Genomic DNA, 27,910 nt, shown 5'->3' with positions numbered 1-27,910 from the left:
GACAGCAGCCCCAGCACGCATTCTGCTCCCTTGGCATCCCCATGCTGGCCACCCCAGGAGGACAGGAAGGAGGACCAGATGACCAGCTTGCTGGTGCTGCCTGCACCCCCACCTCCCACCCTGCCTTGAGACACCCTTCCTGGGTCTGAGCATCCCTCTCTCTCATTAAACAGTGTCACCTAAGGGCGTGTGCAGCGGCTCTCTCTGTACCTCCCCAGCGGCAAGTCAGACCCTCCCCCCACCCGGCCGCTAGTCCCCGCCCTGCCCCGCCCCCCACTCTGCCCTCCCCATCCCACATCCTGGGGGGCCAGGGCCCCTGCAGCCCTGGACAGCCAGGATGGACTCTTCTCTCAGTTAAATTTCCCCCGCCTTTTTGATGTCACATCCTGTCCCAGCCTGCTTCCCCGCCGCCGCCCTCCCCACTCCCGCGCGTGAGCGTGGCGCGCGGGTCCCTCTGCGCCACCCGGCAGCCTTTCTCGCAAACTTTTGGCACCCCCTCCCAGGCGCGCGGGTGCGGGGGGAGGGCGGGAGGAGGGGCCGCGGAGGGCTGCGCCCCGCCCGGGGACAGTGGGGACAGCGCGCAGGACGCGCTCGCCATGCAGAGCAGAGGCTCCGGGTGCTGAAGGCGCAGGGCCAGAGAGCCGGGAGCGCGTCCGCGTCCACGCAGCGCCGGCGCCAGCACCAGGGCTCCGCATGCCAGGACAGCGGCCGTGGCAGCGAGACATGCAACCGGCCCGGAAGCTCCTCAGCCTCCTCTTCCTCATCCTGATGGGCACCGAACTCACTCAAGTACGTGCATCCAACGCCATTTTACTCCCCGCGAGGAGGAGGGGGCGCGGTGGCCGCCCAGCCTGGCGCGGGGACGGGGACCTGGAAGTCGGGAGCGGCCCGCCGGGTGGGGAGGGGGCCGCGTGCCTGCCGCGCTGGGCGGGAGGGAGGGGCGCGGTGTGCCCCGGGACTGCTGCGCCTCCCCACCTGGGCCCCCAGCCCTGGCGGCGCCTGCGGGGCTGAGCCCCCTCTCCTAGGACCCCAGCCTCCCCGCTCCTGCTCCCCTGAGAAGTTCAAAGGGCAGCACAGGGGCTCCCTCGCTGCTATTGTCATCCGGGGGGATTGGGAGCAGGGTGTCCAAGCTCCTGGCATCTCCAGAGGTAGATCTGAGTCCCACCCCCCACCCGCCGCACCCCTGTCCAGAGCATCCTGCATCTCTGCCTTTGGGTATGATGCCGCCCTTGGGGCTCCCCAAGCAGGCGGCGGTGGCAATTGTGCCTCCGAGGCCAGACGGGGAAGGGCAGGCAGCGCGTGCTGGGCTGGGTGCATTGTGGACTCGGTGTGCAGGCTTGGGGGGTTGTGGCCACATGCGCGGCGTGAAGTGTGAGTGGCAAGCCGCCGTGTGCGTGTGTGGGGACCGCTGGGCATTTCAAGCGGGCTTGCCATCCCCTGAACAATGTATCCATAGAAAGCCTGTCTCCGACTGCTATTCTCCATTTTAAAAATCCATTTCAGAGCTGGCTGGTCTGGGAGGCGGAGAAGGGCCGTCTGGGAGCACTGGAATGGGGGTGCTGCTTTGGCACTGGGGTGCTGGGAAGAGGCTGCCAGCTTCAGGAGCCAAGCTGCTCAGGAGTGACATTAAAATGCCCTTTCGAGGGTGCCACTGTGCCACGCTCAGAGCTGAGGGACGCCGGCTGGTCCGGGAGGTGGACGGGCAGCCCGCACTTTGGCCCCAAGCCCCAGCTTCCCTGACACTCCCTCCCTCCCTCTGTCTCCCTCCATCTCAGGATAAAAGAGAAAACAAAGAGAGAGGGCAAGAGGTGGATCCCAGGAGAGAAGGCTCTGGAATAGGCGTGCTGTGTTCCGCCCGGAAAAGCGCAGTGTCTAGAGGGTTTTGCTGTCCCACCTGCCCTCAGGGACCCCTTCCCTGGTGCCACCAGACTGCCACCTCCCCTAGAGAAGTTCCCTGCGTGGTCTCAGGGAGAACCGGGAAGTTTTCCTGGCTGCGGGGAGAGCCTGGCCAAGGGGCTTGTGTACTGTGGATGGACAGTTGTACATATGCACATGCACACACACACTCGTTCACATGTGTGCACACTCACACACACTCCACAGATGTGAACACACAGACGCAGAAAGGAGCCAGGCAGGTGGTAATTAGCAGCATGTGCCTCACTTAGACATTGTGGGGAAGAGATAGCTGGTTATCCGTGGGCCTGGCAGTGGCTGCCCTGAGGGCCCCCCAGGCCTCAATGGCCCTCCCGATTCTAGGCACCCAGAGGACAGATGCTTTCCATCCAGAGGGCTCATCCTTGCATCTTTTTCAAGATCCCCTGTTCTTGAAAGAAACTTTTGGTTCAAGTTCAATTGGAAGCTTTGTCTCAGTGTCCACCTAGCCTGCCCCCCACCCCCGAGGGTCCGCCAGCCCCTGTACACACACCTCCGCCTCCTGTTGCAGCCAGGTCCCCTTGCAGCCCTGGGTCAGCTCCCCAGGCCCCCAGCCTGCCCCTGGGCCAGCAAGGGGAATGATGTTTTCTTTGGGAGGCTCCCCTCTCTGAAATCCAGCTGCGGGATGTCTCAGGGGACCGTGTCCCTCAGTGCAGCCAGAGGCATGGCCTCTCCCTCCCTCCCTCGCCACCCCTGGCCTGCCTCAGAGGGAGGTTAGGCTACCAGAGTCCTGTGTCGGAAGCCTATTGTCCCGAATTGTGGTGGAATTTTAGAACAAAGGCTCCACCGGCTAAAATCACTCTGGTTGTTCCAAGTCTATGAAGGTTAGAGAATAGAGATGCCCACTACCTGGGCTGCCCAGGTGGCCCCATCGGGGCTGGGCCAGGGGCCTGGCACCTTTCGTAGCACTCTCAAAGGTGGGGAGTAGAACAGGGTCAGGGCCGGGCTGCTCTGAATCCGACAGCTGCTTGGGGCCATCCACACTCCGGAGTCTTGCTTTCTTGACCCCAAAGTGACTCAACCCCAGGAAGCCACACTGCACGGTGTCGTGAGCAGAGCTCCGTATGCCCCTGAACACGGAGAGTGAACATGCAGACAGCGAAGCACCGGGGGCTGAGCCGTGAGGTGTCGGCTCCCCTGCCCACCCTGTTTGTCTCCCGCCTTGCAGAAGTCTCTCCCACAGCTGCACCCTGCCCACCCCGCCCATGGGACCCTGCCAGAGATCCACACACAAGGTTCTAGGGCCACCGTGTTCATGGGTCAGCACGCATGGAGGTGGAAACAAGTGAGAAACGTGCGGCTTGTACCTGCACTTCCTCAGCGCTGCTTGAAGGATGCGGGCGGAGGGCGGGGGAGAGGAGCACATGGCCGCGCCATCTGTTCTCCCGACAGCTCGCGGATGATGAGCCACTCAATCAAATGCCGGCCGGTGATGGATGGCCTACTATGTGCCAGGCTGGTGGGCCCAGAGGAACTTTGTCCTCAGACAGAAAGATGTCTTACTTGGTCCTGTTCTCTGCTTTCCAATCAAAGGCTGGTGCTTCACGCTCCATGAGAAGCATCATATGAAAAAAAAAAAAAAAAGAAGCATCATAGGAGTTTCCCAGCGGGATGTGGGGAGCTGACCCCTCTGTCCTGGGAGAGGTTGGTGTGGGGAAGCTGACGCCTCTGTCTTGGGGACGGTGGGTGCAGGGAAGCTGATCTCTCTGTCTTGGGGGAGGTGGGGTTTGAGGGAGCTGACCCCTCTGTCTTAGGGGAGGTGGGGTTTGGGGGAGCAAACCTCTCTGTCTTGGGGGAGGTAGGGTTTGAGGGAACTGACCTCTCTGTCTTGGGGGAGGTAGGGGGGGAGCTGACCCTTCTGTCTTGGGGGTGGTGGATGCAGGGGAGCTGACCCCTCTGTCTTGGGAGAGGTGGGTGTGGGGGAGCTGACCCCTCTGTCTTGGGGGTAGTGGGTGCGGGGGAGCTGACTCTTCTGTCTTGGGGGAGGTGGGTGCGGGCAAGCTGACCCCTCTGTCTTGGGGGCAGTGGGTGCAGGGAAGGCTACCCGGGCCCCAGGCCCACCTGGTCCACCAGTAGAAGTATGCTCCTGCGTTTGAAGTTGTGAAATGGGTGGGGCTCTGTAGCAACGACCTTGACTCAGCTGCCCTTACATGTACCCCAATACCACCAGGCACCATTGGGGTGACCTTGAGAAAAGCTCCTAGCCTCCTAACCTGGACCTCCACCTTTTAAAAACTGGATGACGCTGGAAGATGTCGCCGCCCTCCCCCCACCCCCCGCCCCTGTCCTGCTGGGTCGCTAACTCACCGTCCCCGTGGTGTGCTGTTCTTGGACACCAGCTGGCTTTAGCACAGTCAGACCTGGGTTCACATACAGAGCGTGTCCGAGCCGTGTGGTCTGGTGTCTGGGCTGACATGCTTTGTGGGAAGACCCAAGGCTCTGCCGTAATTGTTTGTTTAGGAGGCCGGAGACTGTGAACCCTGGGCTCTGGGGTTGGAGCGGGGGTGGGTGTTGGCGAGGGTGATGTGTGTGTGGTCCTGGGGGTCCTGGGGTCGCTCCTGCCTGCTCTTGCCCAGGGCCAGCAGTGAGCCTGGGCAGGAGGGAAGCGGGGAGGAGCAGGGTCCAGGCTGGCTGCGCAGGAGGAATCCAGGAGGAATCAGATTTATTCTAACAGAGAAGCAGAGCTCCCGTCCCTAGCAGAGCTTGGCCTTTCTTAAGGACACAGGCCTCCACGCATGCTTCCAGCCGTGAACAATGAGCAGAGTGCACTTGAGGGCCAGGTGTCACCATGGCACTGCTGGTCCAGGAGCCCGAGTCCAGACGTGAGCAAACCCTACTCCCCTTGGGGAGGTGTGGGTGGGTGCTGTGGACGGGCGGGGCAGGTGTCACGGAGCAGCTGGTGGGGCAAGCCCCTAGGAAACCCACCAGGACCTGTCACCCCAAATCTGTTCTCTACTCCTGAGATTCTGCTTGTCCTACAGAGGAAGATGCAACTGCTCCCCTGAGCAAACTTATTTTTTTTAAAGATTGTATTTATTTATTTGAAAGAGAGAGAAGGAGCAGGGGGAGGGGCAGAGGGAGGAGCAGACCCCCCCAATGAGCAGGGAACCCAACTCGGGACTTGATCCCAGGACCCCGAGATCATGACACCGAGCTGAAGGCAGACACTCTTTTTATAAGATTTTATGTATTTATTCATGAGAGAGAGAGAGGCAGAGACACAGGCAGAGGGAGAAACAGGCTCCTTGTAGGGGTCCCGATGCGGGACTTGATCCCCAGACCCCGGGATCACAACCTGAGCCGAAGGCAGACGCTTAACCACTGAGCCACCCAGGTGCCCCCTCCCCTAAAGCATACTTAATTTCTTAAAATATTTTATTTATTTATTTGACAGAGAGAAAGAGCAGGGGGTGGGGCAGAGAGAGAGGGAGAAGCAGACTCCCCGCTGAGCAGGGAGCCCGATGCAGGGGCTCGATCCCAGGACCCCGAGATCATGACCTGAGCTGAAGGCAGACGTTTCACCGACTGAGCCCCCCAGGTGCTCCCTCCCCTGAGCAAATTTAATGAGAATAAAACAGCCCAGTTCTGTGACCTATTGGAGACTGACCTTGGGCTGATGACCCCGCAGACCTCCCATCTACCTGCCCTGGCTCCTGGCCTGCCCCCACGTCTGCCCTGGACACCGGGGTGGTAGCAATAGTGGGGCTGGGGGTTCAGGAGCACTACGGTCTTCCCCTAAACCCGTCAGCTCACAGCGCACGGCATTTACTCCTCCTTTGCAGGTGGGTCTGCAGGCCCCTTCCCCCGGGGCCGGCCCACCAGAGAGGAGCAGGAGGTGAGGAGTGCTCCCCACTCCCAGGTGGCCCCACCTTCCAGGGCAGGAAGGTGCTGTAACACCGGGGGGCGGGGGGGGGCTGCTGCAAATCCTCCTCCCTGGCAGCTGCTTCATCTCTAAAAGCAATTTGCTTCTCCTTCCACTGACTTCAGCCTTCTCCAATAAAAAGAAAGGTAATTTTCCGCCTTGGGTTGTATTTATTACTAAAGTTATCAAGCCCTGTAATCAGTATTAACATCACCGTGTAAAGTAATACAAAACTAATTACTAGCTAAAGTGAATTAGATACATGACAACTGCAAGCCGGGCTGACGGGGAGGGGAGCCAACTTTGGGCTCAGATGCTCTTCACACTCTGAAAGCAGCAGCCACAGGGTCCTCGCCACGGCCGGGCCTCTCCTGAAGGTCCCATGGTCCAGGCGGCTCTGACCTGCACAGCAAGTGGGACGGGAGGATGCCCGTCCCTTTGCTTTTCAGAGGGGCACGTGCATGAGAAACTCGCCAGACTCTAGAGCACATGGTTGGGACCTGCCTTTGGCTCAGGTTGTGATCCCAGAGTTCTGGGATCAAGTCCCATATTGGGCTCCCTGTGGGGATCCTGCTTCTCCCTCTGCCTGTGTCTCTGCCTCTCTGTGTCTCTCATGAATAAATAAATAAATCTTTAAAAAATAAAATAAAAAATAAAGCACGTGGTTAACTCCAGCCCGGATGCTGAGCGTCCCCGAGGCACACTGCCCACCGGGACCGTGTCTGGATGCCCAGGTCATTGAACTACAGACCTTTGCAGAGCAGCGCTGCGGGTCTGGGTTGGCTGCATCTCCAGTGGTGGGCCCCACGCTCCACCAGCTCTGACCTGGAAACGCAGCCTTTGAAGGGGAGCAGCAGAGCGCCAGGGAGCGTTTGGCAGGGGCCCCACATTGTCTCCTTCCTCTTACCAGGAAGGGGGGCAGTCTGGAGCAAGTCCCCATGGCAGGGTGTGTGTGTGTGTGTCTGGACAGCACACCTGGGCTCCTCACCTCCATTCTCTGGGGCTCACGGAGCAGCTCTGCTCCCCCGCAGGCGTCCCAGCGTCTGTGTGACGGCTGAGTCCAAGAAGCAGGCAAGAATGCACAGACGTACTTAGCTCATGCTGCTCGCCCCTGGCATGCCCGTCTGCAGCCCCAGTCACATCCTGTGTGGCTTTGAGCATCATTCAGGGAGCGCTCCCTGGGGAAAAGGGACCAGGCTCTGCCGGGGGGGCGGGGGGGGGGGCTTCTTGTAAATGCCGGCTCCCCCTTCCTTTGCACCCAGGTTACATCTCACAACAACTGCCAGATGTCAGAGGGTGAAGGCACCTTCTTTGCTCTCAGGCAGTGCTTAAAGATGCCAGCTTTCCAATCCGCTTGCTCTGATCTCCGCCACAGGGATTGGGCCCGTGGGCTCCTTATGCACGGACGGGCCACTGCTACAGTCTAGCAGTCGGTCGGGAGGAGAGAGGGTGGCTGTGGGAGCCGGGCCTGGGGGGATATGAGGGGAAGCCCCCTCCCCGGCTGCGTCCACACTCAGATGTGCAGGTTAGAAGTGTGCCCTCCCGCCGTGCGTGGGGCGGGTGAGCAGATAGGATGCTGTTCCGGAGCTCAGGCTTCCCGGCAGAGACTTCTCCAGTGTGCAAGACGGTGCTCGCGGGTGGCTCCGGAAAGCAAGTTACTCCCGCTTGGGGTGTCTGAGGGTCGAAGAGAGAACAGAGGTGTATTCATACACGTTATAAATAGTTTGCTCAGCACAGCGGGGCGTTGGCGTTACATCTGACAGCAGAGCAGGACTCGGAGAAGAAACGGAGGCAGGCTTTCAGAAACAATCTGCCGCTCTCAGGTGTGGGTCCCTGAGCCCCTGGCCTGCCCCGTGCTCTGAGGCTCCCCATCCCCCGGCAGCCCAGCCTCCCGGCCTCGTCCTGCAGCCTCAGGGGGCATGGCATCGAGGTGGTCCTTTTCTCCAGAGATGGTGCACCGTCCCGGAGAGCGGGCTGGGCAGCTTCCTGAGGCCGAGTCCAGGCTCCGCAGGCCGAGGGTCCTGATGGGCTGAGGGCAGAGCGTGGGCTCTGGGAGGGAAGAGCCTCTGGGAGCACCCAAGTCCTGCTCTGAGCGGACGGTGACTTCCTGGGTGTCCCAGGGTTACTCTCAGATATTTTCATAGCCAACATCAATTTCTGATCCACATCAGGGTCCACGAATTTGTGTCGGCATCAACAACTGATCCAGTAAAAACCAGTCTGTCCCTAATCCCTTAACGGACAGCAGGAAACAGTCACATCCATGGGACCCCCCACCCCACGAAGCCCTGAGCTCAGCGCACAGGGCAACGTGCCTGCCGAGTTCTCTCATCCAGGCCCCTCACTCCCACATGTGGACTCCCTTCCAGGGGGCAACTAAGAGGACATGAAGTCGTGGCCTCCCAGTCTGGACATAAGCTCGTCGGAGGCAATGTTTATGAAAGCGGCATGGAACGTTCCAGAGCAGGAGCAGAGGGTGTGGGGGGGAACGGGGAGGGGCCACGGGCAGTCAGCTCTCTGGATGGACAGACTATCAGGACAAAGGGCTGGAAGGGGGTGTCGTGGCTCAGGAAAGAAGCAGCCCCGGTGATAGCTGCGGGTCACAGAGCCCTCTGTCCTTGAAAGCAGCCCCTATTCCGGGGGTGGGGGGCTAGAATAGACACCATGAATCCCAGCACCTCCAAAGGAGCCTGAGCCTACATGAATGGTGGAAGGAAGTGGCCTAGGAGTTGGTTCGGGACCACACGGGCCAGCTCTCCACAACTGGGCTAACGAACTTCCACCACAGTGGCACCCAGTGATGCCCGAGCACGTCTGGGGCAGGTGCACAGTGAGCTGCTGGGGCTCTGGCCTGCATCTTCTGAGCCCCTCTCCAGACATGCTCTCCCGGGGGTCGGGCACAGAGCAGAGCACACACCTTGCCTTTCCCTGCGGCCCAGCCCCGCAGCAGCAGTGTCGGGAGACCCTCCACCAGCGAGGGCCCTGCAGGGTGCATGGGACTCGGCCAGGAGGAAGGCCCCCTTAGGGATGGGTGTGAGCAGCAGTAACCCCGCCCACCGCCGCCCATCCAGGTCAACCCAGAGGCTGTGGAGGGGAGCAGCATAAGGGGATGCTTGGATCGGGCTGCCCGTGGCTGCTGGGAGAGGGGTTCAGGTCACCTGTGGGCTCCTCTCAAGGTGCCCGGCTCCAGACCAGACCCTCTGCTGCTGCAGGGCCGTTCTTCCCCAGCAGGGAAATGAGAGCAAAGGGTGCCAGGAGGAGCACAATGGCCACGCATGGAGCCCCCCCTTCCACCCCCACGGCTCTCTGCCCACCTCCACCCCGCCCCTAGCAATGTGCAGATACTATGAGGAAAATGTGCCTGTTGTTTAACCGCAAAAGGGCATCCAAACTTTGTTCTCTGGGGATGTCCCTTTGTTTAGCCCTAAGCAAGGCCCTGTCCCATGGGCCTGTGCTCGGTCTGTGGAATGGAGATGGTCAGGTGGCCCTGCGGCCGTTGTGAGGCTTTGTCAGGCCGTGCTCTGACCCCCCACGTGTGCCTGTGCCCTCGAAGCAGGGGGTGCTTCACGGGCATGTCACGTCCATCAGCCCTCCTCCTGAAAGCTCTGAAGCCCAGGGCCCTCAGGGCTGGCATTCCTGTTTTCACATGCTGCTGAATTTGTACAGGCCCCTCCGAGGTCAAGGCTGGAGGTCCCCCCCATCTGAACCCTGAGACATGACGGCATTGGGGGGCAGGGCCTCTGGGGAGCCTGTCGGGAGGTGCTGTGCCGCTGTGCCGGGCCTGGTGCCCTGTAACGAGGCTTTGGAGCACTCGCTCCCCGTTGCCATCTGCCCTGTGAGGACACGGCGGCGAGGAGGTGGGCCCTCCCAGGACGCCACCCCGCCAACGCCTTGCTCTCAGACCTCCAGCCTCCACCCCTGTGCGCCACCGATGTTTTTTGTTTATGAGGTGTCAGCTGGTGGTGCTTTGTCACAGCAGCGGGAGCAGAGAGCCACCGTGCCATCCGACAGGCGGAGGGGCACCACGCTTTTGAGCTTGGTCCTGGGAAGGGCTTGTTCCCGGTTTGACCTCGCACAGGTCTTGTCGTCTCTCTGAGCCTGACACAGCAAGCGCGTGGCCCACAGGCGTCCGCAAGGGTTAAGGGACATCACATCATGCACCTAGCATGCGGGTGTCTGGGGCACGGCGCCTGCTCGGTTAGCATTACCATGGCCACTCCAAGTTGTGAACATAAGTGAGCCCTTGCTTCAGGGGAAGCTGTGTGGAAATGGGGATTTAAGCACCTCCTTGGGAACATTTGGGGTTGGCCAACGCCGAGGATCCTTTAATCCAAATGCCTCATTCTTCAACAATTCATAGTTTGCTTTTGGAAATACTGTATAGCCTTCTAAATCAAATTACACTTGCTCGAGCCTTCTCAGATGACCCTTTCAAATGCATTAAAGGCATTTCTTACTGACTCATGGGTTCCAGTCATTGGAGAGGACTTTGGGATTGGAGGAGCTGGAAATGACTTACCTCCAACCTCCAGCTTATCAGAGCAGGGGTGCAAGGCAGAGAAACAGGAGTGCATGCCAAGGCAACAGAGGTGCAGGGCAGGGTGGCAGGGAAGTAGGACATGGTGGCAGGGGTACAGGGTGGGGCGGTAGGGTACAGGACAGGGTGGCAGGGGTGCAGGGCTTGGGGGGCAGGGATGCAGGACAGGGCAGCGGAGATGCAGGGCAGAGAGACAGGGATGTATGCCAAGGCAATAGGGGTACAGGGTAGGACAATAGGGGAGTAAGATAGGGCGGCAGGGTTGGAGGGTAGGGTGGCAGAGGTGCAGGGCAGAGCTACAAGGGTGCATGTCAAGGTGGCAGGGGTGTACGACAGGGCAGCAGGGGTACATGCCAAAGTGGTAGGGGTGCAGGGCAGGGTGGCAGTGGTGCAGGGCTGGGTGACAGGTGCAGGGCAGGGCAGCAGGGGTGCAGGGCAGACAATGGGTGCAGAGCAGAGCAAGAGAGGTGGGTGAAGGGTAGGTGGTAGGGGTCCAGGGGAGGGGGGCAAGGGTGCAGGAAAGGGAGGCAGGGGTACAGGATAGGGCAGCAATGGTGTAGGGCAGAGTGGCAGAGGTGCAGGGCAGGGCAGCAGGGGTGCAGGGCAGGGCAGCAGGGGTGCATGCCAAGGGGCAGGGGTAAAGGACAGGGTGGCAGGGGAGTAGGAGGGGGCAGCAAAGGAGCAGGGCAGGGGTGCATGTCAAAGTGGTAGGGGTGCAGGGCAGCACAGCAAGGGTGCAGAGCAGAGCGGCAGGGGTGCAGGGCACGGCAGCAGGGGTACAGCTGCCAGTGGGTCAGGAGCGGGCTGTCCCTGCTCCACACCCCTGTTCTGTCTACACAGGCCCTCCTGGAGGGGGCGATGTGAATGGTGCTTCTGTTTGCTTCTTTATAAACACGGACAAGGAAGGAAGAGGTGGTGAGGGGCCGAAAGGCAGGCTGGGTGTGAACCTCCAATTCTCTGACCTCCCAGGCTCTGCTTGGCTCCTGGCAGCTGCAGGAGCCCCGAGGCACAGTCCACACTTGGCAGACCCGGTGGGAATAACCCAGAGCCACACATTGCGAGGCCTGCCTCCTGGCCGTGCCCAGGGGATGCCAGAACCTCTCCCCGCTGGCTCCCCGATGGGACTGCCGCTCTGGGGCCGGGGCCCCACATCCCCGCACCTAACTGCCCACACCCAGGGTCGAGGAGAGTCCTGGCGGGGAGGGGCCCCAGCCACTCAGTGGTCCTCGGGTCTTCCTGCCTCCGACAGTTCCTTGGATGGAGCATCAGCTCCATCGTCTCCAACTACCTGGGCTTCGGTTCCTCTGTTGAGGAGCCCGGCCAAGTTGGCACTCTTCAGATTTCGAGTACCAACTGTAAATCCTTATGGGACATTAGTGACATAAAGGGAAATCAGATGTTCTTCAAAATCAGGTTGGTTTTTTTTTTAATTCTTTATATCTGCCCATCTGGAGTTCATCGCCCTAGAATGTGGCTCTGCTCGGTGGGGATTGTTGTCGGGTCCAGCAATACCTCCCCAGCATTTGTGCATCTGTATCAATAGCAGCAGCTCTCGGTGGGTGGGGGGGGAGGTCTCTGGGGACACAAATCCCATCTCTGGCACGGACTTGAGCCCTGGTGGCTCAGCTGAGGGGCCTCTTGAGCAGGTTGTGTCTTGTGCAAAGCAGGGTACCCTTTACTGGGTGCCAAGCCTGCTCCTGCACTAACCATTGAATCTTCATAATACCCCAGAGAGAGAGATGACAATGACTGTACTGAACCCATTTTACAGATGGAGAAACAGGCACAGAGGGGCTGATGCCCTGGCCGGGGTCTCCCAGCCAGTGGCAGGCTGTTTGCCTTGAGTCTGCCTTCTCTGTGCTGAGTGGCTCACAGGCGATGCCTCTCTCTGGCCATGGCATGCACTTGGTGGCAAGTGCTGGGCATCTGCCCCCGCGTTGGTGTCACTTCTGTCTGGGGGGTGTACAGCGCGCTGTCCCCCGTGTCTTGGCCTGGTTTGGGGGTGGGTCTGCCGCACCCTGTACTCGTCCATCTTGCTCTAGTAGGTCATAAGCAAGTACCCGTGGCTTCTAAATGGAGGCCTTGAGCGTTTGGTAGATTGGGTTGGGTTCGCTTTGAAATTGTTCCCACCAAGTAAGTGGCCACTGTCCACAGTGGGATTTGCGCGTGAGGGATTTGCGCTGGCGGGACGTGTGGCCCCGCGTCTGCTCACCGCGTGCTGGCTGGGGAAGGTGGCGGGGCGTTGGTAGTTGTGTGGATGCTGCCTCCAGCACCTGGCCCTGGCGTGTGGCCTGGTGTGACCTGGACCCCGTGGGTGCTCAGTGGTGCCTACAGTACCGGCACACGCTGGGAGATGGCGCCCTTCCCCAACGCTTGGAAACGGCCACCTGCACTCCCTTGTGTTCATTGGGGGAAACGTCAGGAAACCCTCAGGAAACCCTTCAGCGGGGTCGCACACCCAAAGCTCTGGCCTGGACCATCCTGGCTGTAATCGAGTCCCCTCTCTGGAAGGGGATGGAGCAGAGAGAAGCCCTAGGCCCTCCGGTGGGCCCAGGAAGCCTGGCTCCTTGCAACTGCCGCTGGGGAAGGGAGACTGATTCTCACCCGGTGGAAGAGCGTGTACTGAGTGATCTGGGGAATTCTTCTCTTCCCCAATGGCTGGGAAGGCCTCATGGGCACGACTGGAGGATGTGCCTTGCATCCCCTAGAAGGCTCCTGCAGATGCTAACGCCCTCTGAAGGTGTTCGACCCCGTCAGCCCCGGGGTTCCGAGGAGACTTGCTCGTGCCCCGGAATGATGCTGTAGAGAGCTGGGGACCTGTGCCAGGCTGCCCTGCCCCTCTACCTGGGCACCAGGACTTGGGACCTCCACTCATGGCCCCCAACCACAGACCCCAAGGCCTCACCCAGGACCATGCTCCTCATGGGCGGGTCACCTTTAGCTCTCCTGTCCCCATGCCTGAGCCCCAAACCTGCACCTGCATGCACAGCCCCCTTCCACCGCACCCAGGAGCCCACACTGGTGGGTGCCGGCAGACTCCTTTCCTCGCAGAGGCCCGAGAGCACCTGTCCCGGGGGCCTCCCAGGGAGTGCTCCCCTCTACACCCCTTTCCCTGGAGGTCAGCGCTGGAGCTGGAGAACCCCCTCCCACTGGGCTTCGGGGGTCAGCAGGGCTGGCGTTCAGAGCCAGGAGTCACCCCCCAATGGGTCCGGGGCAGGGGGCTGGGCCGCGCTCCTGTTGGGGTGGTCCCAGAGGAGGGCCCGGGCCTGGCTCGGTGCGCAGCCAGTCTGGACTGTGAGGCCGCCGAGGCTCCCGCAGGACTGGGGGGGGGGGGTCAGCTTTCCTGCCCCAACACCCCTGTCAGCCCCTCGCCTGGGGTTTGCAGGCCTCGCTGCCAGCAGCCAGGGGGCGGCGGGGAGCCGGAGCGCAGAGGAAAAATCCACCCATTTCCTGGGCAGATTGCGTCGGCCGCCGCCCGGCCGTGTCCCCGCCTCCCGGCCGCGGCCCCCGCGCGCAGCCCGCGAGGCGCTCAGAGCCGGAGCCGGAGCCGGAGCCGGAGCGCGGGGCGCGGGCGCGGGGCGCGGGGCGCGGAGGGGCGGCGGCACCGCGGACACCGGGCGGCGGGCGGCGGGCGGCGGGCGGCGGCCACTCTCCCCCGCGCCCGGGGCGGCGCAGCCATGGCCGGGGCGCGCGGGGCGGCGGCGGCCACGGCGGGCGGGCGGCGGCGGGCCGAGGGGGCGCGGGGACTCGGCCGGGAGCCCCTGCCCGCCGCGGTGGCCGCCGCCTGAAGGCTGCCCGGGGGCGCGGAGCCGGCGCCGGCGCGCGCGGGCGCAGGAGCGACTCGAGGCGCGATGTCGGTGCCGCTGCTCAAGATCGGGGTTGTGCTGAGCACCATGGCCATGATCACCAACTGGATGTCCCAGACGCTGCCCTCGCTGGTGGGCCTCAACACCACCAAGCTCTCGGCGGCCAGCGGCGGGACGCTCGACCGCAGCACAGGCGTAAGTCCCCGCCGCCCCCGCCGCCGCCCCCGCCCCCGCCCCCGCCCCCGCCCCCGACCCCGACCCCGACCCGGGCTGGGCAGGGCAGGGCAGGGCAGGGCGCAGGGCCGAGGGCACCGGCTGGGGTCCCCGGCGGCTCCCCCCAACCCCCGCGGGCGGGGATGACCTGCGCCGCGCTCTCCGCGGGTCCCCCCGGGGTGCCGCCTCCTTCCTCTGCCGGGTTTCCTCCGGGGGTCGGGGCCTGGGGACTCGGAGGCTTGGAGTCCCCTTCAACTAATAAAAGTCCGTCGCTGACAAAGGTCAGGAAACTGAGGCAGGGGACTTGGGGACTCGTCCAAGGTCACTCAGCAAGTAAGGGGTGGGGACGCGCCGCTCCACCCTGTCGGGGCTGGTCCAGCCGCGGGAACTGAGCCGCCCTACTGTCAAAGCCCGAGCAGCCTGGCCTGGCCGAGCGGGCCAGCAGACGGGTGGGGGAGCTGGCGGCTGCGAGTCCCCACACCGAGCCCCTCAGGGTGCAGTGGCCGGGCCGGGGCGGGGCCCTGGGAGGCACCGGCTCTGGAGCTGGCCCCCACTCCCTTCGTCACCCGTCACCCCTCTGCCCTGCCTCCCAGGTGGCTTTTCCTCCCTTGTCAAGGCCTTGAGGGAGGGGGAGAGTGGCCAGGGCGCCTGTGGGCAGGGCTGACTCTGCTGGTGGCTGGAGCTGCTGGAGCGGGGCTAAGCGGGAAGCACCCCTGAGTGGAGGAGGATGTGAGGAAGGGCCCCAGGCTGGCTCCCTGTCCGGGAGGCTCCTCTCCTGCCTGGTTTCCACTGCCCAGGGCAGAGTGCTCTGGGAGGGGTCTCCACGTGACCCCTCCTAAGACCCTCGTCATGTTCACCCCACCTGGGTGGGGGTGGGTTTCAAGGATGGCATCCGGTGGCTCTCGTAATGACTTTGTTCCTGCGTCTGGGTCCTGAGCCTCTGGGGTTGGCAATGAATGAAATAAATGTATCGCTACTATAGATTCTCCTCCCCATCCCTGTGCTAAAAATAGCAGGGAGGTGACCTGAGGTGCCGGGGCAGGCTGTGGGGGAGGGTCTGGGCTCAGCGAGTGTTTGTAGCAGTGGTGTCCTCCCCTGTGCACCTCGTACTCGGGACCTGAGCTGGGCTGCAAGGTGACATGGACCGGGCACGGCTGTGATTTCTCCATGGTCCTTGAGCATACCCCAGGACTGGGGTTGGGTGTGACCTGGCACAACATGTCCCCAGAAACTTGGTGACATCCACCAAATGACTCGTGGGTGGCAGCCCTCGCAGGGTTGGAGGCCAGGCGTCTCCTTGGGCAGCCTCTGCCAGGCTGCTCGCGGGACGGCAGCCGGGGCCAGGGGTCGTTGGGGCTCTGGACTAATGGGCTGTGGGACCCCAGCTGTTACCGCAGGCGCCCCATCCCTGAGCGGCAGGGACGGCAGTGCGAGGCTGCGCCAGCCACCCCTGCTCGCCTTCTGGGGAGGAGATCTTATTTCTGAATTACGTGCTGCTGTGAGTCAACCAGCCACTTGCTCTCCAGCCCGACTCCTTACCAGCTTGCGGCCTCTCCCCATCCCGTCTACCTCCCCTAACCATTTGGTCAGTTGCCAGAACACCAACATCCCTGGAATTGAAAAATCCCCTGGATTTGAAAAAAAAAAAAAAAAAAAGTCCAGAGTCTTGCCGGTTTGATTTCCTTGTAGCCCCAGGCATCCTGATGGGATGCGACCCCTTTGTTCTTGGGGGCCCCGTCCCTCCCCGTGCTTACACCGCGGCTCTGGACCGTTTCTGTCCTCTGCCAGGGCTCAGACTCTGCCCATCCTCCCTGCTTGTCGTGCCTGGTGCGCTGCCTTGTGATCTCACTTCTCTCCCTCTCGCTCCCTCACCCACCTGCCCCCCCTGCAGGTGTTGCCCACCAACCCTGAGGAGAGCTGGCAGGTGTACAGCTCTGCCCAAGACAGCGAGGGCAGGTGTATCTGCACAGTGGTCGCCCCGCAGCAGACCATGTGCTCACGGGACGCCCGCACGAAACAGCTCAGGCAGCTACTGGAGAAGGTGAGTCTGTGTGGGGCGCGTGTGCGCATGCGTGTGTATCCGTGTACGTCCGTGTGTGTGCCCACCCTGGCTCCAGGGTTTGGCTAGTCTGCAGGGTCTGTCCCCACTTCAAGGCCTCCCGCTCTTAGCGTATCCACACCCAGAATATTTGTGTGAATGAGGGGTTAGTGGAGACCCCCAGGGATGGCCCCAGGGGAGGTGAGCGGACCCTGCTGGTCACTCCCCTGAGGAGCCCCGTGGGAGTGGGGAGAGGTGACGTGGGCTGCTCCCCCATACCATGCCATGCCACCATCTCCCCACCTCCCCTGGCACCCAGGAAACCTGGGGGCTCGGAGCTGTGGCCGAGCAGCCAGGTGGGAATGCGCCCCGGGAATCCCTGGAGCTCCACCCGATGGGCTCTTTCTGCTGCCCGTGAGCAGGTGGGTCAAGTGCACACTGGGTGCAAGTGCACACTGCGTTCTCACCTTTGCGGCCCGCTGGCTCAAGCACAGGGTTTAAATCCATTGTTTCAAATAATCTTCACAAGAATCCTGTAAACTTGGTGAAGTTCTTTCACCCTGTTTCACCACCCACATTCTCACATGGACACCGCACACCCACACACACGCTGTGCACAAACCCACCTACACATCCCATGTACACAGCACACATACGCCCCACATATGCACATATGCACACGATATACGTACAAACACACCTCATATACACTCCACATACCCCCACATGTACACACCAGATACACACATATCCCACATACAGCACATAGCACACACACCCCATGTACACAGCACACATACGCCCCACATTGGCACACAATATACATACACGTGCACACACCTCATATACACACCACACACCCCCACACATGTATACACCAGATACACACACATCCCGTGTACAGCACATAGCCCATGTACACAGCACACATATACCCCATATACACAATATACATACATACACATCTTATATACACACCACACACCCCCACACACATACACACCTCATATATACACACACCCAATGTACATAGCGCACATATACCCACACACACAATATACATATATACACATCTTATAGACACACCACACATACCCACACACATACACACCAAATACACATATGCCCCATGTACAACACATTCCCCATGTACAAAGCACATACCACACACCCCACATACAACATACATACACACTTATACATGCCTCATATACACCCCACACACCCCACACATACACACCAGATACACATGCACCCTTATACCACACATACCCCATTATAGCACATACCACACACCCCAACATACAACATATATACACACACATACACACCTCATATATACCCCACATACACCCCAAACACACATGCACCTGCACCACATGCACACCACCCACACACACACATGCCACATACACACCTCCCACTCACCCTCCCATACATACACACACCCCACATACACATCACACACGCACATACCACTAAGCCAGGGCTGTGGCTCCTCACTGGGGAAGGTCATGGCCCAGCGGCTGGTGGAAGGACAGCACTGCTGTGCCGTGCTAGGTCAGAACTGCTCAGCTTGAGCTCAACCACAACCCCTCGTACAGCTGCAGGCAAAGCAGGTCCCTGTCTTGGCCTCAGTTTCCCCAATGTGGAGGGAAGGCATGGGTAAGTGATTCCTGGGCACTTCCGGCTCTGTGCGGTTCCCGGGGTGAGTGTGGGGGGGCCTGGCGATGGCACCTGCCCACCCTGTAAGGGATAGTGTGGTCTTTGTTCTGCCCTCCCAAGCCCACCCAGTATGTCGTTTAGAAAGAATTAAAGTAAAACGCATTTAGCAGATTCCACAAACGTTCATTAACACCAAACTAGACTGAAGCCTAATTGGGCCTTTAATTATTCAGAATTGCAGAGGAAGGAGGTGGAGCTGGGAAGGGCCTCTGGGACCTCTGGGTTGGGGGGGAGTTGGGCGGGGACCAGGCAGGGGTGGGTGCCAGAGGGTGGGAGATCCGGAAGACTGGTGGGGTAGGGGGGCCCTGGAGCTCTTGGAGGAGGGGCCCTCTGGGTTCCAGAAAGCTCTGAGAGCCCCTGGGAGTGCAGCCTTTGGGGCCCTCCTTTCTGCTTCATACTGTGTGGTGTCAGGGCTGAAAGATTTAAAGCCCCATTTTATACCCCGGTGGGCACTGTGTTTTCAGAGGGCAGCAGCCTTTTGTTGTAAAGGAGGCCTCTCGGCTTCCTGCTCTGATTGTGTGGCGGGGGCAGGGCTGCCAGCTGCCCCTTTTCCTGCCTGCAGGTGCACGGAGCTGGGGGTGTGCCCCCTCAGCGGAGGGGCTGGGGTCCCAGCTGAGCACAGGGGTGTAGCTCTGGGCTTCTCCGGCCTGGCTGCATGTGGTACTCCGCCCGTGGAGTCGCAGGCCGCACACCCAGGGGTCTGGCTATAATTGGCCCAGAGTCCCTGGGAGGGCCTGGTGGCCAGGACCTGATAGACGCCCCAATACTGACCTGCGGCCAGGGCCAAGGGCCACGAGACCCCTGCCGAGTGCAAAAGGCCTGTGGTGGCCACGGGTTCTGCTCTCTTTGAAGAAGCCACCAGCCCTGACTTTGGAAGTGTGGGCTTTGGAGTCAAGCCGGGCTTTGGATCGTGGCTGACTGCCGTGTGATGGTAGACAAGGTGCTTGCCTTCTCTGAGCCTTGGTCTCCTCTTCTTACACAAAATGGGGCTCGAAAGAATGTTTGCTTCCCAGGGTTTTATAAAGATCGAATGGAATAAGCGCCACGATGGAACATCGAGGGTGTTCAGTGAATATTAGCAAGTGTCTGTTCCCCTGAGGCAGGTGTGTGTGCTGCACGTGGCTGCCCCTCCCCACTTCCTGTAGCACCCGCTGCCACACTGGCAAAGCCTGGGGAGGACGGGGTCACTTGGCAGCTGTGTGACCTTGAGCTTGTCAGTTGGCTTCTTGGGGACACATCCTGCGGGAAAGAGGATGGATGGCCAGGGCCAGGGTCTTCTCCAGGGAGGACACCCACCTGGGACTGGTTGTGCCCTTGGGCCCAAACATCTGCTTTATGAGCAGCCAGAGAGGGGGGTCCTCGCTTAAGTTGGGACGGACAGTATTAAGGAAAATCTGCATTCTGTATTAAGAATTCGGGATAGCTTGGCATCTTAAGCATTTGTTTTCTAAATCTTAAATTTAATCTTCTTTGAAATGCCTTAAAAGCATTCCTTCTCTGGCAAACAAGAAGCCCGTAGCGCTGCGTGAGGCCCCGGTTGGAGGCTGAGACGGAGCCGGCGCGGACCCATCCGCTCGGCACACAGAAGCCCTTGCTCTTGCGGGTTTTGCCAACACATCAAGAATCCTTTGTCTCAGGAGGGGAAAAGGGTCTTGACTGGAGCGGCCACTTCTGTTCCTCCTCCCATCTTTGTGGCTACAGGAGGCACTGAACACATTAGGCAAGGCCATGGGCTGCGGCTGTAGGAGTGAATAAAGCCCCAGTCCCCTCCTGCTCCATGTTTCCTGTCCAGCAACGTGGTTGAGACAGATGTGTGGGTCACTGCTGGGCAGGCATTGTGCCAACAAGGTGATGCTCTTTCCGAGTGGTATGCAGCTGCTTCTGGCTTGGCACATCATGGAAGCCTCTCTGGAGGAGGTGACGTTTGGCTGGGCTGTGCTTTGAAATATGAAGGGAACCAAAAGTCACAAATGTTCTCAAAGGAAGTCCTGCGGGTCATTCGCTGTGACAGAACCAGACAGGTGCGGGGGGGAGGGGCAGGGAGATAGAAAGTAATAGAACAAATATTTTCCAGGTCCCCATAAAACGACTCAAGAGACAGGATCAGAGCGCGTCAGAGTCACCCACGTGTTGTATTTTACATACCTGGATTTTTAAACTGGATTTGTGTGTCACTTTTAAATAACGAGCCATAAAAATCCCAGGCATTTTAAAAATGCTGCAATGAGTAATATCGGTTTTTCTCCTACTGAGAAGCCTTTCTTTCGGTTGCGCTCTTACTTTGTTTTATTTGCGGGGGTGGAGGATGTACCGTAAGTGGTAGAAACCGCACTGTCATCTTTTCACTGACCGAGTTGAGCTACGTGTCACACCCAAATGATTCTGTTCCTGAAAGGGAGAGGATTTTCGAAGGCAGCGAGGAACCAGAAATGGAGATTTGCTTGTGCTTGTGAGGGTAGCTGCTTCGTCCCTGGTAATTGGATGAGGTTCTGAGAAATGACCCAAACGCCACCGCGCAATCCTGAGTTCCATCCGCCTCCCCACCGCCCCAAATGCATGTGCTCAGAAGCACAAGCCAGTCTCCCAAAAATAAAATGCATTGGCAGGTGGCTGCATGAAAACTGTTTTCCTTTTAAGCTCTCTGGAATCCTGTTGAATATTAAAGTTCCATCTTGAGGCGAGACTCAATTCAGATCCGCCTGCAAAGATGTAAAACAGCGATTCTTCATTTGCTGGGTGATTGATTCCTGACTCTATGCTCTGAATGTGTGTGTTTGCAGAGCAGTCATCTACCTATGATACCGTGGGGCGTGATGGATGGCGCGCAAGATGGGGACAAGGGTTGATGCACAATCAGGGGGAGCAGTTTCCTCGTAGCCTGGCTCCACGCTCCTGCGATCGAGCTTCATGGCAGGACTCCAGTGAGATTTAGGGGGACAGGGAGCCTCCACCGGGGGTGCAGGGAGCCCGACAGCACTATTCATCCTTGTTGGTTTTTATGCCCACCTAACCCGTTTCATCCTGCAGAATAAAGAGACTGAGACACAATACCATCCCCCGGACAATTAAGGAGGGAAAAAAAAAAGGTCACCCAAAGCCATATACACCTGGAGCTGTGAGCAGGGAGGACCCGGGGCTCCTGTTGCATCCCTGGCTGTGAGAGCAAGCATTCTGGAACATGGCAGAGGAAATGTTTACCAAACCAATTTGCTCTGTTTGGGGAGTTCTTGGTCATAACACTCCCCGACGCTGGTGATTAACTGGTAAATAATGCATGGGCCGCCTCTGGTTCCCAGTGCGTCGGCCGCATGGAAAAAAAGGTCACTGTCATGTATTAAGAGGCAGATATGACGGCAGGCGTGGGCGCCTGTTGCCGCTCCTTTCCTGAACCTGTTGCCTTTTTGGCAGGTGCAAAACATGTCTCAGTCCATAGAGGTCCTGGACAGGCGGACTCAGAGGGACTTGCAGTACGTGGAGAAGATGGAGAACCAAATGAAAGGGCTGGAGTCCAAGTTCAAACAGGTGGAGGAGAGCCATAAGCAACACCTGGCCAGGCAGTTCAAGGTATGTATCCTCCCTCTCCTTGTCCTTTCCTGCCATCCCCTTCCCCTCCAGAAATAGAAACTCGGGGTGGGGGAGGAGCCCTGCAGAAATTGCCCTTTGCCTTGAACGCGGCCTCCATCCTTGGGAACGGAGAGGCGGGCTGCCCTCGCCCTGGTTTGGCAAAAGGGCCCATGAAAGGGATGGATGGATGGATGGATGGAGCAGTGGTTTTCAGCTCCCGTTAGCTTCTCAGGCTGGGGTCCCAGGACCTGGCTTCTCAAGCCAGTGCACAAATGAGCTGGGAAGGGACACGACTGGTCCTTGTCATTCTGCAGCTGCTGTAGGTAAATCACATTAGCCAAGGATTAACTTAATTGATTAGAGCCATTTCTGAGCAGGGATCACTCAGGGCAATTTTTCACATCTGACCTAATTTAGCTATGACAAGGCACACTGTAGATTTGCAGGGAGGAAAGAGAGAGACACCAACATCTTTCTCACTTCCTGGTAAGTGGTTTTTGTTTTCGTTTTTCTTCTCTCCGGGTAACTCTGGACATTAAGGCCAGAGTTTGACCTAAAATTATATATACATATATAGAAATATGTATATATATATGCCTCTAGTTTGCTCAGCTTCAAAATGATCAAATTGAAAAATTATATGCACCTTAATTAAGGTATACATGCATGTTAATTAGCAATCTAGCCCGGATATAAATGAACAGGTCAAATTACACAGCCCCGCTTGACTAGAAATTGCTGATGCTCTGTCTTCCTGTCCTTTTTATGCTAATGTTTTCCTTTGATGTGCTCCCTGCATGAAGCAAGAACTAATCCGCTTTTAAAAGCGATACATTATATAGACGAAACGGCAGGCTAACGAAGTAATAAATCTATATTATAAATAAAATAATGGCAGGCCTGATCCTCTTGAGGAGCAATGAGCCGATTGCTCACGTTGGAGGCAGGTGAACATGTTGTCCTTGCTTCTGACACGTCATCGTGAATTATCTCGGAGAGAAATTTCGACCCGCCTGACCAAAGAGTTTGTGTCTCTCCCTGAAAGGCCAGCATTCCCTTCGCCATGGTAGATTCCAATTCCTCTGAAGACGGGGGCATCTTTAGCCACCATGGGCTAGCTCGTCTTTGCAGGCACTGTCCACGCAGGCGTCTCTCCCAGTTCCAAAATTTGGGGCCGTATGGCCCCGGGGGAGAAAAAAGCAACCCCTGGCATTTGACCATGCTTTAATTGCATTATGAATTCCACCAGGAACTGTGAGGGAATCTCTATAACCGTTAAAGCCGTTGGTTTGGACTAAATCTGGCAATGAAGTGTGATTTTTTTTTTTAAGTGACCATGAAAATATTTGTCTATGAATGGCTGTCTGTTTAAGGCAGGCTAGTGAGGTAGCTCTTCAACGGTATTTCATTTTCTTGCTTGCAGGGCTAACTTAAAAGAGTTTTTTCAATGCTGCAGTGACTGAAGAAGCAGTCCACTCCCATGTAACCATGAAAGAGGGTCAGAGAGCTTTTGCACCATGCATTTTTACTATTATTTTCCAATACTTAGCACCATATCACTAAGGAACCTTGAACACAACCAGGATCCTCTTTTGCATGCGACTGTAGATGCATTCCATGGATAGTTTGAAACCCTTGTCAATGCATTTTTTGAAAAAGAAAAAAAAAAAAGAAACTTTGTGTGTGTGACTAAAAGCATGTAACCTTAAGATGTTGCATTCTAAACTGACAATAAAGACCTTTCCCAAATATGTTGGTGTTCTGAAGACTGGTTAATATGCTCTTCTAACTCTCTTGGGCCAGAATACATAAACCCATAAATGAAACAGGAGTGTACACACATGCTCCCTCGCCCGGGGAGAAGCCAGGCCAAGGAAGGGTGTTGCAAGTTTTTGCACGCAGAGCACTGAACCCAGCTTATTTTAACCTTGCAGGCGATAAAAGCGAAAATGGATGAACTTAGGCCTTTGATACCTGTGTTGGAAGAGTACAAGGCCGATGCCAAATTGGTATTGCAATTTAAGGAGGAGGTCCAGAATCTGACGTCAGTGCTTAACGAGCTGCAAGAGGAAATTGGCGCCTATGACTACGATGAACTTCAGAGCAGAGTGTCCAATCTTGAAGAAAGGCTCCGTGCATGCATGCAAAAACTAGGTAGGACCAGAACCCTGCGGGGCCATGGCGCTGCACCTGCCACCTCCGCTGTCGTGCAGGCATAGGGAGTGGTGCTGAAGTTGGACAGCGCCCGCCTGGCTTCTGGGAGGCCCTGGCCGGATTAGGGCTCCTGGGTAGGGCTTCCGCTTAGGAGCGTAGGTGGCACTCACCCTCAGCCACTGACCCACCCCGTGCAAAGGGCAGCTCACCGACCCCATGAAGTCACACATCTGGAAAAAAAAAAGCATTAGACGCCACATACCATCTGTATGTGTGTGTATGTGCGCTTGCACACGTGAGTGCGTGCGTCTGTGTGTGTGGTGGGTGAGTTTAGGACACAAGTTTAATAGGGCTGGAAACATACATCTCGGATTCTCTCCAGGTTGGGAACAAGGGCTGACGAAACTCCCGAGATAGCAGATCATGCGTAGTTTGGATACACAAGGAAAGAAAATCTGGTCACGGCGCCGTAAGAGGACTGGCCATTCACAGCGAGTAAAAGCATTGGTCCATCCCAACAGCTTGGATGGAGGGAGCCTCTGAGTCCATGGGCTCCTCCACCCTGTTGTTGCTTTCTGGGGGACGCCCCCCCCCCCAGATTCTGGGCTGTGTTTGAATTCCCACTCACCTTATCAACATCCCTGTTGGTTGCTTTCACAAATCTTGACTTGTTGGCATCTGAGCCCACTTCTGGCACATTTCAACCTCCAGTCCATTCTTAGATTTTCATGTGAGGACTAGCTGGCACTTCTCACCTCCTGTTTTTTGACACCATGGTTGCTCATGTTCATACTGTATATTTCTTAGGATACCTTGGGGTAATTTTTTGGGTAATTTTCGTTTATGAAGAAGTTGCCCTTAGGTTTTATCTGATATTCTAACTTGATTCCCTCACCTACCCCCACCACCACACACCCCAAATGCCTTCTTATAAACTTAAAATGTCCCAGAGTAGTAAATACTTTTTAAAATCCCTGGTGCCTGAGGTGAAAGGGAGAGAACACCTGAAGGGCAAGGAAGTAGTCGGCCAGCCCCCCCATTGGATGGAGCAGGTCTGCATGTCCAGCTGGTCTTGAACGCCACTGTAGGCCTCCCAGCAAAGGCAAACACTCGAAAGTCCCCCAGACCCTAGGAGGACCATGAGAGGCGTTAGAAGTTTAATCTGCTTTAACGTGGGCACTTCTGCTGTGTCACACAAGGGATTGTCTACTGCGTTTTTCCAGTGATGTGCTTCATGGAGCCCCAGTCCTGGCGTGTCAGGGGCCAGGGGACCTGGGATGGCCCCCAGGAGGGGTTGGGGCCGAGCAGTCTCCACAGCGCTTCCCGTTCTGACATGCCAGGGGTCGGTGTGGATGTTTAGAATGTTCACAGTTACGGGGCTATCCTTATGACTACGGGTTATGTAGTTATTTCCACTGGGCACAGGTTGGGGTTTCTACTTAGAACTAGCCTACGCTGACCACCTCTCTCGGTCCAGACCCTCCAAACACCCCCACCCAGGGGTCTCTCTCTGCCTCTGAAGAATCCAGGGGCGGGGGTTTATTGGTTATCTTATCCCCTCCCTGGGATACAGACTGTGTATACCAGCGAGAAACTGAGATGGGACCTCTGCACTTTCCCAGTAGGCGGTCAAGGAGCAAAGCAGAAATTCTGAGTGGAAAGTTTTAAACACCCAGAAGCCACAGGCCTCTCCAAGGGGGATGCCACCCCGCTTGGGACGAGCAGCCTTTCCATCTGTACCTGGCCTATTTTTAGAAGCTGCATGCATTTTCCTTGCAGCTTAGGATCTTGGGGCTTTCACACAGTTACCCTTGGGGCCGCTGAGATGGTTGGTCTGGGAGTAAAGAGAGAGGCTGACTCCCAGGGGCTGCATGCTCTCCCACCGGAATGCAGCCGTGTTTTCTTGCCTGTGTGTTTCTTTCTGGAGAAAAACCTGGTCTTGTAGGTAGACCTGCTGAGCTGGAATCTGCAAGGAGCCTAGGGATCTGCATTTAACTAGCACCTGGGGGATTCAGATGAATGCCAAAGCGTGAGAGCCCGGAGCTACAGCAGGCAATGTCGTAAGGTAGTGAAGCGTCACTCTGCAGCCGTGGGACTCTCCCCAGGCCCTGACTGTCTCCAGTGGCAGCCACCTGTTTATCTGTACAGTGAAGGTAGAGGAGTCCCCGTGCCATGGGATCGCCGTGTGAGTCCAGGGATGCCTCACATCCTGGCACATCCCCTGTGCCCAGCAGTGTGATAGGCAGGCAGATAGGCGGGCAGGTAGATATAATGGGTCCATAGATGGACAGACAGGTGGGTGGGTAGGTGTGGTGGTAGATAAGTAGGCAGATAATAGATTGAACAGTAGCTCCTCCCTCTCCCGAAGTCTCCATTCAAGCTCAGTAACTGGAGGACCACATTCATCTCCCAAATGGGCAGCACCTTAGCAGCCTGTTTGCTTGCTTGGAGGTCCCCTGAGCATAGAGCAGAGGAGCCCGCCTCCTGCACTCTGGGCCCCCTCCCCTCTGCACCGACAGCTGTCCCAGGGGCTGGGGCTCCTGCAGGATGTAGCCTCCTCCTGGTAGCCTGCCCACCCACCCACCCCACCCCCCATCCCGCTCTCTCAGAGCCTTGGCTCCTTGATCTGAAGTCTCCTCCCCAGTGTAGACGCTGAAGCTCCCCCCAGAGTGCTTTCAGTGGGTTCCCTCCCTGTGGCCACCTTCTCTTTAGGTTAGCATGACAGGTAATTCCTGATCCCAAAACATACACAGGGAAAAAAGAAGATTCTGTTTGTTTTCTGTTTCTATTTGCAAAGATTCCTCTCTCTATGGGATCGTATGTTTTTCCCAGATGCTCAGCCGGAAATGACTCTGAAACTCCATTTCTAAAACTGGAGGTGAGGCTCAGCATCTCTGGGCATCCTCTGCAAGGAAGGCAGCCTCTGACCACTCCCCTGAGCTCCCCTGGTTTCCAGACAGGAGAATGCCAGAGCTGCCTAGGGACCCTGTCCCCCAGGCTGGGGCATGAGAGTTCACTGTCACCCCATGGAGAACCTGCCGAGGCAGATGACCCAGAAGCCCAACTGACTGAGCCAGAGACTCAGGATCCAAGGCAAGATGCTGTTCATACACCAATATGCTCTGAGCATCTCCTGTGCCTGGTTAGCTTCAGGCCTCAATATTGTTGTCTGTACAATGGGGGCAGTGGGGTGGGGGAAGAGCTGAGTTTTAGCTGAGTTACACCATCCTGGGTGGAAAGGAAGTGCCCTGACACCCAGAGCCCCGGCATCAGAACCTCTAGGAGTCTCCTTTCCACTGAGAACACAAGTGAATGAAGCCCGGTGGGCTTCAGCCTCCCCACCAGCCCAGCATCCCCGTTGATAACCACCAGCGTGTAGACGTCTCTCCAGTTTAGGTGTCAGGGCAGGGTGCTTTGCCTTGGCACAACATCCTGGGTGCTCTTTCCTGGGGGAGGCAGGTCTGAAGGCTCCTTCCTCTTCTCTAACCCTCGAGATGCGGCAGGCTCAGGAAGGCAGAGGGATGGGCCCTGACCTGCACCCAGGGGTCTGGAGGGGCTGGGGGAGGGTGCGGCTGGCATGGGTGATGATAAGTAGCACAAGTGGGTTTTGCATTCAGTGGAGGATCCAAGAGCTGAGTTTGGGATGCCTCCGCCTGTGGAAGCCCCCACGGGAAAGAAGCAAGCCCACGCCTGATGTGCCACTCACGTGTTGACCCAAGAGGGATCCTGGCAGGGCAGGCTTCCCCTTCTGAAGTCCTCCCAGGAAGCACTCGGAGTTGTGCCTGGTGAGGGGTCTCCTGGTGCCACTCCCAGGCTCTGGGTCCGTGTGTACAGCTTGCGTGAGGTCTGCTCCGTCCTCGGGTTGTTGCACCTGCAAGGACGTATGTCTGCCCAAGCTCCCAGCTTTGCACTGTTCCCAGTCCACCAGGGATAAAAGCTGGGACCAAGGGAGAACAGAAGCCCAGAGCCCAGACTGCCTGCTACCGGGCTCTGGGCCCCTCACTCTGATCTGTGCCCTGGTCCCTTGGTGGGCTTGCCACCCTGGGCCTGCTCAGGGCTCCCTGTGGAGACTGTCC

General features: G+C 58.0%; 1 protein-coding gene across 2 annotated transcripts in view; it reads left to right on the top strand.

Moving 5' to 3' along the window:
• The first annotated feature begins 435 nt into the window (after window positions 1–435).
• Window positions 436–27,910, top strand: part of OLFM1 (olfactomedin 1) — a 37,811-nt gene continuing 10,336 nt past the window's right edge. The window contains exons 1-4 of one of the 2 annotated variants that reach the window (XM_077851267.1): window positions 436–789; window positions 16,245–16,394; window positions 21,525–21,680; window positions 23,615–23,834. In XM_077851267.1, coding sequence (XP_077707393.1) covers window positions 694–789; window positions 16,245–16,394; window positions 21,525–21,680; window positions 23,615–23,834 — 622 coding nt within the window. In that variant the 5' untranslated portion in view covers window positions 436–693. Of the gene's footprint in view, window positions 790–14,091; window positions 14,336–16,244; window positions 16,395–21,524; window positions 21,681–23,614; window positions 23,835–27,910 lie in introns of those variants that run through there. The other variant, XM_077851266.1, reaches the window with a different exon arrangement.

Source organism: Canis aureus, chromosome 16 (genome assembly GCF_053574225.1).
Source record: "Canis aureus isolate CA01 chromosome 16, VMU_Caureus_v.1.0, whole genome shotgun sequence".
In the NCBI taxonomy this organism is placed as follows: domain Eukaryota; kingdom Metazoa; phylum Chordata; class Mammalia; order Carnivora; family Canidae; genus Canis; species Canis aureus.
This window is presented reverse-complemented; position numbering and strand designations above follow the sequence as displayed.